This window comes from Netta rufina (assembly GCF_964035555.1).
Source record: "Netta rufina genome assembly, chromosome: 3".
In the NCBI taxonomy this organism is placed as follows: Eukaryota; Metazoa; Chordata; class Aves; order Anseriformes; family Anatidae; genus Netta; species Netta rufina.
Genome location: NC_140125.1, coordinates 26,157,526 through 26,172,379, shown reverse-complemented (window position 1 = coordinate 26,172,379; position 14,854 = coordinate 26,157,526). Strand labels below are relative to the sequence as shown.

General features: G+C 43.9%; 1 protein-coding gene across 1 annotated transcript in view; it reads right to left on the bottom strand.

Annotated features, from left to right (window-relative positions):
* The window catches only part of KCNK1 (potassium two pore domain channel subfamily K member 1), a gene marked incomplete at both ends in the record, with an annotated part of 30,136 nt that extends 22,549 nt beyond the window's left edge, over window positions 1–7,587 (bottom strand). The window contains one exon of the mRNA XM_084284147.1: window positions 7,233–7,587. Within this exon, the coding sequence (XP_084140273.1) occupies window positions 7,233–7,587 (355 nt within the window). The remainder of the gene's footprint in view (window positions 1–7,232) is intronic.
* Window positions 7,588–14,854: the final 7,267 nt, after the last annotated feature.

Sequence of the window (14,854 nt, the reverse complement as noted above, 5' to 3'; positions counted from 1 at the left end):
AGAAAGATGGAAAGCTGTTATTGAAGTTCCTACTGGTAAATAGTATGCAGCTTGGTCAGAGGGAGCAGCTCCGCTTTCTCACACCCAAGCAGAGTGGTACCGAGACTGCTGGGTTGGCTTGTTCTGCTGACAAAACCTGTCTCCCAGGTGAGATCAGGCTGTATTCCCTGGTCATCTCCCTGCTTCTGTGTCTGCATTGCCTCAACGCCTCAAAGTCGCTGTGATGCCTTCTGCAGCTGCTTAAATTACTGGCACAAAAATCGTTTGAGAACACGGACTGTGATAACACTCAGTGGTTTTGTGTCTGTGGTCTGGTGACAGCTTTGATTCATATGAGGTTTTCCTCCAAGTTTTCATCCGCTGCTTTCAGAGATGAACGCGTACCTTTTTCTTTCCAAGGGAGAGAAAATCCCTGTTCTTGAAAAAGCCACTCTGACATTTTTCTGAAGCACAGCCACTTGAAAAGCTTTGTTTTATTCATTTCTTTCTGTCCTGTTTCTTAAACAGATCACTTTGCGTTTCTTGTCAGGACAATCTTATAAAAGACTTTAGCTAGGTTCTTTAGAGAAAAACGTAGTGACACTTCTCATAGGGTCTCCTGGGTCATCATTAGTAACCACTCTAGGGCTACAGTTAAATTTCGTACAAATATCAACCTACAAGCAGCTGAGGTCAGATCCAGAGACGCAGTAGGAATTTAAGTAGCTAACTCTTAAAAAACATTTTATTGCTACTCTCTAATCCTGAATTCATTGAAACTCACAAAGGTATCCCAATTTTTCCTCAGATTGCTAAAATTCCACTTCTGCACATGCCAAGGGACATTTTGGTCTTCATATGGCTTAGCAGCTTGTGGCCTAATTCATAATTAACTTGGAGCAGTGGCTAAACCAGAAATTTCTCCCTGGATCATCACGTTCTTCTATCAAAATAAAGCATAGGTTAAAACAATGGTGCTACAGGTCAAAATGAAACAAAGAACAAAAAACAGCCAATAGAAAAATGAAACCAAGAAAAACCAGGTATTTCAAAAAAGGTACTTTAAGTTGCATACACATACAAGTGAAAATCCTATTCAACAATGGCTAGGAACTGCAGAATTTGGTTATTAAATGCATGCATTTTAGAAGTCCTGTTCTGAAAGTGTACATAACTTCTGGCTTAGGAATCAATCTAGAGACGTCAGCAGAGCAGTAGTAAAAATTCCAACTTTGCGAAAGGATTACAAACTTTTTAATAAAAGGCAAGTTTTTGGAGATATTACTCTTCCTTTCAATAAGGACGTAAATATCACAGAACAAAATAAAGGCAAGCAGAGTAATAATTAGAAATAATAACAGAGTAACTAGAGGCCATACAATCTGTCTATGACATGTAGTTTTAAAACAACAGAATTAGGAAAAAATAGAGAAATAGCAAAGTTACCATTTATGAAAAGAATTGATTCATAAGCCCAGGGCAGAATACCATCAACCTAGTCCTGAGGTCAGTTATACTCTATGTTCAATGGACTGTTTTATTAATTTCTTTTTTATTATTTTCTCCTTCATTAGAGGAAAAGTGACCTCAGACCTGAAATGGAAGGACAAGAAAGGCAGTAGTATTAGTCCTTCCAGTGTGGAAAGCTGCTGGGTTAGCTCCTCATCCCCGGGAACTTAGCAAGGCAGGCAGCACAGCGCGATGCAGAAGCAAGGACAAAGCAGGTAAGAGAGGCGCTTCATCCAGCACCAGCCAGCACTGCTCTGAGCAATAACACAGTAACACTACTCCTTGGCTTCTCTGGTTTCTGCCAGGAGATAGTCTTTACTACTCCTTGACCTGGAAAGCATAAACATTGGATTAGAGCTACTGTTGCTGCCCTTTATTTTGGCATGCACGAGCAGGAGTTTGGCACAGCTGATGGCTGTGCTCACATGAGAAACCAGGAACCACCAGCTGGCCCGGAACATGAGACAGGACATGCACGGATTTCCTCTCTGCTGCTGTCTGCTTTAGCAGAGAAGACAAGAACTTTGTCCCAGGCACACAAGAGGTAATATGACCAGGCTACTGGCTGCAGCTGTCATCTCTGCTAGCTAAAGAACAGCTTGCATCCTGCAGCATGAAGCCTAATAGCCTTCCCCAAAAGTTTACTAACTTTGACTAATACCAATAATTTATAAAACTCGTATCAACTTGATTTTTTCCCCATCCAAACTCAGAAAAGTTGAGGGGTTTGTTGGTGGGGCTGTTTTTTTAAACTTAAGTTCCTTCTTGGGTAATTTTAAATTTGAGGTTGTTTTACTTGTCTCGGATGTTTCCGTGTTTTTACATTCTAAGATGGAGAAACCAGAAGCATCTAGTCTACCTTCCCTGTCTTATTCTATATGTATTCCTCTTGTTTTCTCCTATAGCTTCCTAACATACGGAATGGTAGTTTTTTGTTTGTTTGTTTTTTCTTCCTCAAGACTAGAAAACCATAGTTCAAATCCTTCTTCTGAGAACAGCATTCAGCAGAATTCAAGTTTCCTGTGTCCCAGGAGACAGCACCTTAACCCTAGGCCCAAACTGAAATATGGCAGCAGCAAGTCTGGAGCTGTTCTGTGGTCTTTAAAAATTGGGATTTTCCCCAAGAGGAAAGCAGACACACAGGCAGACAGAAGGACTTTCCCTTTGTGTTTATACTACCAAAGCAAGAAGTGGGATGTCTGGTTCCTGATCTATCATCCCAATAGATCAGGAGACAGTCGTTCCTGATCTGTCTGGAAGGGAACAGCCTGAGGGAGCAGCTATGACTATCTGATGCCAGAGCAGTCTGTAACATCAGACCATTGTCCTGGGGTATGTGTTCAGATCCAAGGAGGGAAAAGAATGTGATTTCTCACATTCTAAGTCAACATCTAAACAGTTGGCATGTTGAATGTAATCCTGCTCTGGCATCTTTGTCAACTTGCCTCTTCTTTTCCTTTGCTTTCCTTACCAGTACTCCTGCACAAACATCCTTCTATTGCAGAGCACAGCACAGCACAGCTAGTTTCATCTCCTAGATAATCTCCAGCAAGCTCCATTTTCCTGTTGCTTTCTAAGTAACTAACAACTCTTTAAAAGCTCCTTCCCAAAGTTTGGCATCCCAGACCTGGTCAGTAGCTGCAATTCAAAGGTATTTAAGCGATCCATGAGTGGTACAGGCAGAGCAGCAGTATAATGAAGCTTCAGTTTTCTGCTGGAGTCAGAGGTAACCAAGTTTAAACTATCACCAAGTTTGTATATATTCATACAAGCTACAGGAAATCCTATGCCAGGTTTCTAGACATGTATTTGATATTACTTATGCAATGCACTTATTCAGTGTGTGTTAATGAGGCAATACAGTCATCCTCAGGGATAGAGACCACGTATTCTGATGCCTACAATATCTGTATTAAAAAAAAGTTTTACACTAAAATAAAGTTTAGAACAAATAAAAGCCTTCTTTGCCTAAAGCCTCTAAAATATCTTTTTTCTAATGAAGTTAAATTCACCTTCTTCCATATGTTATGAAATTCCCATGTGGTCTCTTCAACCTGAGGGCTCTGTTATAAGCATGTATGAATCTTACAGTGGCTTATTGCAAAGACATCATGATGCTTTCACATCATTCCTTAATTGTCCATGGATTTGTCAAGATTCATAATGCACGCTAAGTCTGCATTGGATATGGGGTCTGTTCCCCCAGGAGGCAGAAATATAAGAGACAGTTTCTTGACAGAAGAATATGGAGAAAATGATGCAGACTGACAGGGTTTTCCCTCCCTAATCACTTCATATCAAGCCTACCTTCTTTTGCAGCACAGCCACTGACTCCAGCACCACCTCCCAGTCTGCTGTCTTTCATAAGAAAGGCAGAGCTTAGTTTCTCTTGCAAGTCATCAGTAACAATGCTTACAAGAAATCAGACCTAACAGAGAAAGCCCTTAGGAAGCAAATGATACATTCGTTAATTCCTCATACTGCTTGCTGGTAGAGCTCATATAAACTATGTAACTTGAACACTAAAACTTTCCCTGAAAGACACACTGTTTCTTTACTACTTCCTCAGCTGAGCACTTCCAAGGTACTAGATGCTGTCAGCATCTAGCTACAGTTATTACACAGATCTCTTTACTCTTCTCAGAATACAGCAAGCAGAAAACTGAAGCCAGTGCATCATGGACCTTGGGCATCACTCCTCATGGTGTGGCATAACATAACCCAGTCCCCATTAACAACACTTAAACTAGTACAGGCTAATTTCTGCAGATGTTGATACCCACTAACCACCTCACAGACAGCCACATTATGGGCTTCAGAAGCATCTGAATACTAACAGCTCTCTCCTCCCTCTTCTTACTAATCTAAACTCTTGTGGTTTAGACAAGGATGTAGTCTGTTCTTAAACAAAAATGAGAGATGTGCATTGCTGTTATGGAAGACAACTTCTCCTCACCTTTCCTGAGGTCAGGGCAAAGTGCGTCTTGCTAACTCTGCCACAAAACAGAAGGATCCGAAGAAGCTCTTTCTCACCATCCCCTCTGGTGAACAGATGTTAAGTAAAACCCTTAGACATATTTGTGATGGAGGAAAAATACTCAAAGCCAGACAGCCAGAATAAGACTTATCCTCCTTTCTCATGAAATGCTGTGGTATATCCCTACGCTAAAAAGACCCTTTCCAAAAAGGTGTGTCAAAATGCAGGCCTTACGTTCCTAAATTGGCATCTCCCTTCCTCTCCTATCTGTTTTCCTTCAAAAATAAAAGCCACTTTACTCTTCAAACCTTCCAGCACAAGTGATATCATCTTCCTTTTTTATTCCGTTCTGCCTACGGTATTCCCCATGGTGCAGCATTCCCATATTGCACTGATATGCAGTAAAATCTTAGAGCTTAACAGTGAAAGCCCACTACCTGGGAGAGCAAGTGCAAAACATTATTTCATTTTTATTATACAAATGTGTTTTGTCTCTAATAATGGCCCCACAACAAAGCCAACCAGAAACAACTGCTTCAGCAAAATTATTCATGACATCTAGCACTGACCATACGTGTGCGTAAGGACATAATTGTAACGAGTTTGCAGGACAGATGCTATTTAAATGCACACAACTGTACATTCTTAGTGTTTATGTTGTCAGTGCTTAATGACCAAATTGCTTCATCTTGCAGACTGCTCATATGTCATTCTGCATGACTGCTTAATCTGTACAGGGAGGAATAAATATGTTAGAAGTCGTTAAACCTGCTGCCAGTCACTGCTGTCATCTGCTGAAGCCTCACCCCCAGCCCATTTTGCTGCCCTCTGTTCACCCACCCTTCAGGCAGCCTGTGACTGTCCTGTGACAGTCTGCATGTGCTCTGTGAATTTCTTCCAAGTAAAAATTTGCCTTATTGTATCTAATCTGCAAATGTCCTCCATTGAAGAATAATTCAGACTTCGTAAGTAGCTTTGTCATTTCCTTCAAGGATTTTCTCTAGCTAGTAAGAAGCCAAAGAACATAATAAGGATGGGAGGAAAAAAAGAAGTGGAGCTGAGCATGCTAAAATTAAATGCTTTCCCCATATGCTTTATATAGAAAACTAGAAGGCTGTGAGATAAGCTTTGTCCTCTGAACAGGAGGTAGGTGTGCATTTATTTACATGATGAATGGCAAACTCAGTCAGCTGAACATATGGGACATTCAAGCACTCCCTGCAATTTCGCATTGCTTCTCCTAGCCCAGAAGCAACCATCAGTTGGTACCACCAGCACTGGTTCCCTTTTCCATGTTTGTCCTTACTGTTGAAAAATAAGAGTTTAGCACTGAAGTACTATCACAGTTCCGTGCTTGTCTCACTACTATTGCTACTGTGTATTGATTAAAGCTTAAAAATGTATTCAGTGGAAACATTTAATTGCATATGTCACAAGCATATCACTTTCTCTTTATATAAACTCCTTGTCTAGTTAGTAGGACCAAAGGGGTGGAGTAGAATCCATAACCCTATTTTAAAAAATAAAATATAAAAAGAAATTAAAAAATCCAACTCTTTATAATGAGCTGACAACCTGATCTATAGATTCAATGACTGTTTTTTTTGTTTGTTTGTTAAAAAAAAAAAAGTCAATGCTTGTTCTAATCATTCAGGAAGTGCCAAAACATGATCAAGTAAGTATACTGCAAAATATTAAATGTCATTATTGATATCAGCTCATTAAATTTCCATTAACAGTAAGAATGATCACTTCAGGGCAGAGAAAAAAAAAATCATCATTTATAGTAGTACCAATGTACTGCCAAGACTCAGATCAGTTAGAGGGCAAGGCCCTTTGTTTGGACTAGTTTTAGGGTGAATTTTTAAAGTTTCTCTTATTCAAGAAGCCTTAGCTATTTATTTCAGTAAGTAATTCAGTCGCTCATGCACTTTCACCCACAGATATTAAACCAAATCTGGAAGATTTTTTTTTAAACAGCTTGACAGCAAGGTGTCGTCTCCCCACCCCCACCCCAAATTCAAAGGAGATGGAGACCCTAAGAAGAGATTTCTAAAAGCATTGCAGAGTTCACAGAAGATGGGCACCCACCTTGCTGTGTTTTCAAAGGCACCAAAAGTTCAGGAGAGGACAGGGGGATGAGAGGTGGGGGCTTGGCAATCAGCACAGTGACTGCCTCTTTAAGAATTAACTAAAGTCAATACTTTTGCTCTTAGTGCTAAGTAGGGCGGACTTAAAATACAGTTTCACTTTTAATAATTTAACATGTAGCAAGGGCATCAATGTACGTGTTTGTGGGAGGTCGCACCACTGCTGTCCTGGGTTGTGCACCTTACATAAAAGATAGCTTACACAAGCAAACTGTGACAGTCCTGGGAAGTCACCCAGTGGCTCGGATGCCTCCCGCTTCCACTCTGCCCAGCTCATTTCTGGGATGCCTCCTTGTTATCACCACCACGAGATATCCCACCGCCCACCTGAAGCCAAGGGCAGGTGGGACGAGAGCTCGGTGCCTGCAGACAAGGTTACTCAGAGCCTCTGCGACACGACGCTGGCTATGTAAAGCGTCTCTTCTCCCCTCAACCGCGGGATGCCCCCTAACCAGGTGAACCCGCGAGCCGGTGAACGAGCGGCTTCCCGGCTCCGAGGCAAACTTCCCAGCCGCTCACCGGCCGCCTGGGGCCGGGGCCTCGCCTCAGCCCCGCTCCGCACCCGGGGCCAGGCCCCACACCCTCGGGGGGCCCAGCCCGGGCCTCGGCGGCCTTACCCGTGGTGGAGAGCACGGTGCTGGCGAAGAAGAGGGAGGAGGTGAAGTCCCAGTTCCAGTTGCCCGAGGCGTTGCTGAGCACCGAGACGCCGTAGTTGCTGGCCTCCAGCACCCGCAGCAGGAACTGCTCCAGCTGCTGCTCCGAGAGGCAGGCGTGCTCCTCCAGGAAGCGCTGCTTCAGCTTGCCCAGCTCCTGCCGCAGCAGGTCCTCGTAGGGCAGCTCCACCGAGGAGAAGACCACGGCGCCGAACACCAGGTAGAGCAGGTAGCCCAGCACCAGCAGGGCGAAGCACCAGGCGGAGCGGTGCTGCTCCACCAGCCGCACGCAGGAGCTGCCCGCCAGCGACTGCAGCATCTTCCCGGGACGGGGAGCGCGGCCGGGGCCGGGGCCGGGGCCGGAGCCGCCGCCTGCCGTGGCTGCGGCTGCGGCTGCCGCTGCCGGCTTGGGGAGCGCGGAGCGGCGCTGATGTGGCGCTCACGTGGCGGCGCGGCGCAGGTAGCGCGGCCGGGGGCCGCCCCGCCGCCGCCAACGGCCGCCAACCGCCGCTCAACGGCCGTAACGGCGGTGGATCCGCCCGCTCGGGTGCCCGCTCCGGCCCCTTTGTGCGCGGAGGTGCCCGCAGGTCCCCGCCCCTCCGCCCCCCTCACGCGTGAGGGGAGCCCGGGCACCGCGGCTGAGCGCCTCGGGGGCGCCCCGCTGGCAGCGGGGGGGGGGGGGGGAGCGGTGGTGGGAGGCTGGGTTTGTGCCTCCGGGGCGGTGGGCTCTGAGATCCCGTCAGCGGGAGCTTCCTCCGAGCCTTGGCTTCACAACGGGGCCTGCCTGGGGCTGGGGTTGGAAGCTGGTGGCCTCCTGAAGCCCCATCCAAGCTCAGTTCCTCGTATGCAGTGCTGCACTCCTGAAAATACTTAGAATTGATCATGAGAAACGCCCGGCTGGTTCTCATATCAGTGCCCACAGTGATAACGCTACATGTAACGCACCATCCAGTCAGCCCTCTGTGATGGCCCAACACAGCAATCTTCTCAAGCCTCACTCGAAATACTCCTCCTGTGCCCATCTCGAGGTCTGGCCAGCAACCACACGGTTAACCCACAAAGAAGGTTCCCTGCCACATGAAATGAGAAGGAGAGAAGTGTGGCTTCGCCAGCACAGCTTCTGGTAAACAAGATGGGATCTCAGCACCGCACCCAGCAGGAGCAGGCTGCTTTTGCCCCACATCTCAGCCACTGCCATAGAAAGAAAGCAGCAGTTTGTAAATTTGGAAGTTAATGAGGTTAATCTGGGGAGTTTGGACAGAGTAAATCAAGTGCAGCAACATATATTTATCTGTGAGGTACGTCTGTAAGCTGTAAGGACTAAAATGGGAGGAGAATACAAAAATGAAAGTCACAAAACAGTTTTGCATGCCAGAAACTGTGAATGATTCACTCGCATTTCCTTTCATACGACAGCTGAACGAGGCTACGGGCAGACTCTGGCCTGGCAGGACATTTCATCCAGTTTCTGGCCCGTTCCCCACTGCCACCTACAGCTGAGTTGTTCCAGGGGCTCGTACCCCTGTCTCTTGTCACATAGTCAGGACGTAATTCTGAAGGCAAAGAGGCCGAATGCCTGGCCAGGTAGTGCCTTTGGGTGCTGTAGGAGGTATGTATGTGGCAGGCCAAACAAGCAGACTAGATCATGTGCCAGGAGCCCAGGCATGCTTCAGCCTACAAATGTATGTGTGATGTGCCTGCACTTGCACCTTCTGAATCCAATTTTACAACTGGGGAGGGGGCATTACAGACACTTGGGTGTTTTGGTAGAAAGATGCACTTTTCCCCTATGGCTGAACTCCTAAACTGTTAAAAGGCTCCAACTGTTGAAACAGTTTCAAGCTGCCTCCTTCATAGATGTAAATTGTAGCACCAAATAGGGATGCGGTGCAATTAAATTAGGGTGAGGGGTCTGAAGTGAACAACTGATGAAAATCTGTGCTACACGTCCAGAAATTAATTGACAGAAGCACAGATAAAGGCAGAGAAGTCATGTCCCTGCATCGTCACTTCAGCACCTTTCACTGTCATCAGTGTATCTTTAAAATATACATACATATATACATATATATTTTCCTGTAAAATGGTGGTATATAGGTGAAAGGCTATCTAAATCAATATAAATGACAATTAAAAATGAATACTGTCTGAAATAATGTAATGCAGACAAGCTTTTGGAGGGAGTATTCCAAACAAATGCTTTATTGCATTGCACTAAGACAACACGCATTTAAGCACTGCTGCAGAACAAGAGGTCAAGGAACCCATGGACCAATTTGGAATGCTTGGCCAACTCTACCCAATTACTTAATCACTTGTCCCCTCGATGTCCAGATGACTGAGTGTCTCAATCTATAATAGAAAAGCCATTTAGAACAATACGTCTGACATACTGGGCTCCATTTGGACCACGTGCACTCAGTTCACCAGACACAATAGGCTTCATAATATGATCAAATTTATGGCAACATCTGGTAGGTACAGTTGCAGTTGTGATGGAGAATGGGCATGTCTTTGATATAAAACAGTATTTTCCCAACCTTCAAGCCAAATATTTGTTTAAAGGTTAGAAAATGTTTGCCTAAGAACACACCTCTCTTCAGCGGTGACAGGAAATTGTGGCTGGGTAGTTGAAGAATTTTTTTCACTGGCCTCCTTCAGTTTTCCGTTTTTATGAATCAGTCATTCTCCATTTTTAGAAACCTCTCACACTTGCAGGCTTGCTGGGCTAGGAAGAAATGAAGGACTCTCTGCCAAGCAGAACCTGCCCTGCCCTTGTAACTGAGTCATTTTTCCCCAAAAAAGGTTTTCAAAGGCATGGGCTGGGGAGAGGAGGCACGAAAGCAGAGCAGCTCAGCTGTGTCACCAAAGCATTCACATTCTTACTTCCAAAGGGAATGTCTGGACAGTCAGAGTTTTAGCCACTGTTGTTTAAGTTTGTGCTTTAAATTCAAGCCCTTAACATATCTGATGATTACATTACGGATTTCTTTGGGATAGATTTGCAGAAAGAAAAGTGTCATAATGTTTAGTTTTCGGAGTTTAAGTGATCATATTTACTGCTAGTAATTTAGCATAATAATACTATACACAAATGCAAGTATATAATTTCATTTTCTTTCCAGAGTAAATTAAGTCCATTTTCAAATCATTTTACTAGTTAAGGATCAAGCTAGCCAAGCATTCAGTGTACTGACTTCAGTATTATGTGCTGTATAACGCAAAGCTGCCACATGCCTCAGCAAGAAATGAATTAATTTTTTGAGCATGCTATTACAGGTCAGTTTTTATTTATTTGTTGTTGTTGTTGTTTTCCAGCAGAAGTTTCATTCTACTGCGATCATCCCTCTTCATAAACCATTAATCCAGTTAATAAAGCAAACCATAACATCATATCACTCATACACTAGCTAAGCTTAGTGATGTCTGGGCTCCTTACTGCTGGAGAAATCCAGCTGCTAGCAGAGTGAGAAAAAACTTCTACTGGTAGATACTGGTGCTCATTATCGCAACAAACTCAGTTCTGAGGCACAGCAAATGCAGGTACAGGCTGCCTGTCCCATGAGGGAACCCAATGGAGAGGGCAGAAGAGAAGATGTGCTCTAATTCACCCATACAGCTGAGATAGAAATTGTGTTTGTGCCCTTGGGTGCTAAAAAACTATACAGAAAGTAAGTAGCCTGCTCTAACTCTGCTACTCAGGGAGATGTAATGACTCCCCTGCCACATCACTGGGCTAGGAACCTCTCTAGTCTATTCCACAGGCTGCTAACCTTTGCTGAGGAAATCCTCTCTCATACATATGAAATGTAAGGCACTCTCAGAACAGCATGAATCACTGATGCTTTCTGTTAGGAGATGTGAAACTGAAATAAAGAGGTTCTGTGTTAATCACAGCCTATATTTCTCTGAGCTTTTATGCTAACTAAAGAAATATTTTATCCTGACACATTTCCAATGAAAATCTGAAGTGCTCCAAACACCAAAAGACAAGGAGGTGGTGGTAGGCTGGAAGGAGATGACTGCCTGGTGGGAGTCAGCGAGTGACCAGAGAAGGGGGCTGCTGTAGGCTAGTCTTCGTCCCAGTAAATGTAAGATGACCTGAGACAAATGCTAGCTTTGCTTGAAAGCAAGAATAGCTCTTGATAAACTTCCAGTGTCCAATGACTGGTCTGTGCTGAATGGCAATTTGCAAAAAGGAGATTTGAAGCTGGAGCTCCTCAGCTCTGCTTGCTGAGCTCTAGACCATGAGGAGGGAGAATGTGGGGAAAGGGAAGCAACCACATTTGTTACCATTATCACCATCAACGTTATTTTCATTACCTAAAAGAAGTAATCAAAAGTTATTCAAATGCACAGAGACTTTCAAGTTGAATGAAAGGTGATTTTTTTATTTTATTTTTTTTATTTTTTAGAGCTAGTCTCAAAGCAAAATCACAAACTCCTCCTTTTTGACACATCTTATGAGAAAATAACCTTCCTCTCTCTCAAAAAAAAAAAAAAAAAAAAAAAAAGTTTATTAATTGTGCTGAAGAACTTCAGGTAACTCAAATAATCTACTAGACAATAATCATCAATCAAATACGCTCTGCTCTGGCATGCCTATAGCATGAACTCAAAGTACGTTGAATAGAGTGGGGGGAGATTGGGATGAACCAGGACAGTGTGGGAGCCAGTAAATGGTTACTTGCAGAGAACATGAAATAATATCAAAACTGTCACCCTGACAGCTGAATACTGAACAGCAACAGAGAATTGATTTGTCCTTCAGTTGTGTTTGTTGTTGTTGTTTTTCAAAGTTAATATCAAGTCTAAAATATCTCTGGTAGGTCCTAAATTACATGTACATGAAGGAAGGAAGACATAAAGGTAAGATTCTCTGAATGCTCTTGCATTAAGGATTCTGCCACATTTAATTGTTCTGAGGAGTAAAATCCTTCATAATCTGCCATGTCTGTTAAATGGAGGTTGGAACATAATGTATTTCCTCTTCTTGTAGAAGAAAATATATCCGAACAATTGTTTCTGAATACTCAATTTGTGGGTTTTTGCAAGTTAACAAGGTGATCTAGTGGCTCTGACTGAATGTCATGCCCTCGTGGGCAGCAGGATGAGGATTTTTAAGAATCATGTCCTCGCAGACACCAACACAAATGTAGTTGAGAAGCAGTCAGATGGGTTGCCATGTGTTGTGTATCAGATGGGTAAGATGTTCTTTCTATTCTGGCTAAAAGAAATCATTTAGATTTGGGTCAAACAATATGAGTGTTATAAAAATTGAAACAACTCAGCCTGACTTTATAGAAAAGAGTAGTCTTAGAAGAGAGGATTCATTCCCATCTTAATGCGGCAGGAGGATGGAGATGTGATAGGAGAGTACAGACACATTCAGGTCTTTACAATTTATCACCAAGCATACTAGTGACAGGAGAAATATTGCCATGGAAGAAAAAAGAGTCAGCAAAGTCTGTGTCCATACCATTTCCAATATCCTGCCTGGTTGCATTCTACTTGAGAGGGAGGCTGGAGATTTAGTGGCTTCCTCAAAAATCATTTTATGCTGTTAACTTAATGGTGCAACACTGTCCACAAAGGATAAAACCACTGATCTGTTACAGCAAAAGAATGAATGTACGTGTTTTGGGGGGGCTATGCTTAGGGGAAGGCTTACGTCACGGAGTAGCAGTATTTAGAATCAAGAAAGTTTATATGCATGGTCAGGCACAAATTCTTTCTCAAGTGAGTCATGCCTTGTTCACAGTAAATGTAATTTCCTTTAGAGTTGTAAAAAGGATTCATATTTAACCGGTGATCTCAGTGTCCGAGTGATACAGCTGATAGCTACTAGTTTTAATGAGATAACCATTTAATGTCATGGCAAAAATAATCTCATGTATAGATTTGCAGTCAGGTTTATCCTAGGATATTATCCAAAAAGGAGCTTGGTCACTCTAAGAGGTGTGGGCCTAATGGTGATGAGGGCCTTGTACATAAATACGTACATTCAGAGTGTGCTTCCTCAAATGTTTCTTTGTTATTTATGTTCCAAGTTGTGTCACATCTTGGAAGAAAGGTAATTATCCGTGATTTGTAGGATTGTATTAATGCTGAAGGAATGTAATGACCCAGAGAATTCAGGATGTCAACATGACCTTATTAGAGTACTACATTAAATAAAATTCAGTGTTTTAAATAAAGTGACCTTGTCCTCCTAAGTCCTGTGGCAGTCAGCCAGCAGAATCAATCTTTTTAACCTCTTGTTCAAGATGCTGAAAAGAGGAAAACCAGTCAAAATACTTAATACGTTGTAGTGAAAACAAGGGGTCATAAAATGCTTTATTTCTCTTCCTTCTACACTGTAGAATTTTTAGTACTTCCTCCCCCGTCTTGGCAGCCTGGCGTTAAATATGGTTATGGAAGAAAACTGAAGAATGCAGTAGCTGAGGTGGACTCACAGCTGTCAGAGGCTAAGATCTTATCACCAGCTGGACTGAACTTGGTTTTGTCTCGAAGGTGCTGCCCTGGTCCTTGTGCACACAGGAAATGACGCTAACAGAAAGCCTGCCAGCTTTCTCAGGGAAATTTTCAAAACACAAAGCCCCAGAAAGGGTTATGCACTGATCAGTCTGTCTGTAATAACTTTTCTTCAGCAGTTACACCTTATTCCTTGTTTTCCATGTGTGGTTAGTTGAGGCCCAATCCCAGTCTCCCAGTTTATTACTATAATTGGGGAGTATTGGTAGGTCCTTTGCCTGTTGTAATTCATTCTGCATTGCCTCAGAGTGTGTCCTCATACAGACAAGTTTATGCAGCCGGCTAAGCTGGACGAGTGCTGTGGTGGGACATGCAGCAGTGAGCCTGCACACAGTGTGGTGACGTTGCCCTGACAAGTAACGTACCCTCGCTCCCATTCACGGAAAGGTCGCGGTAACTTGCCAAAGCTGTCAGCTTCAGCTGCCTTTGACTCCACTTGTTTCCCTGGCCTCTGGTTGTGTGCTCAGCACAGCACAGCTCTCCAAGGCCTCCCTGACCTTGGTAATTAGCTCAGACTGAGCAGCGTGTGCATTTGGACTTCCTCATGTGCTAGAGACAGCGTGCCGAAGCCTAGTTCAGATGCTGATTGCTCTTCAATTCTGAACTGGGCAGCTCTTGAAACTGCTGTCATTTGTAACAGTGAACTTCTGGATGTCTGTGACCATCCTGGCCAACGTGAGGCCTTGCGGTAACCACACGTCACCTCCAGGCCAAGTGACTTTGCTGCAGCAGGGAGTCTGGTGGTGCATGCGGCTGCCTGTGTGAGCACCACACGCTGGCCATGATGCAGGTTCTTAAGATGATGTTCAGATGCTTCCTCCACACAGCCCAAGAAGTAAGGGGCCCTGGAAGGTGGAGGGATGCAGCTCTGAGAAAGACTTGCTTTCCCATAGCTGAAAGCTAGGAAGTATGGCCACTTGGCCTCTTGGGGCCAGGCTCTTGACTTAACTCATACAGAATTTAAATTTAAACCATTTTACAACTGGTTGGCAGTCTCTAGTACATAAAACACTCTCTAGCCTGGGTCCTCAGCTATCCCTGAAAATGAGGCA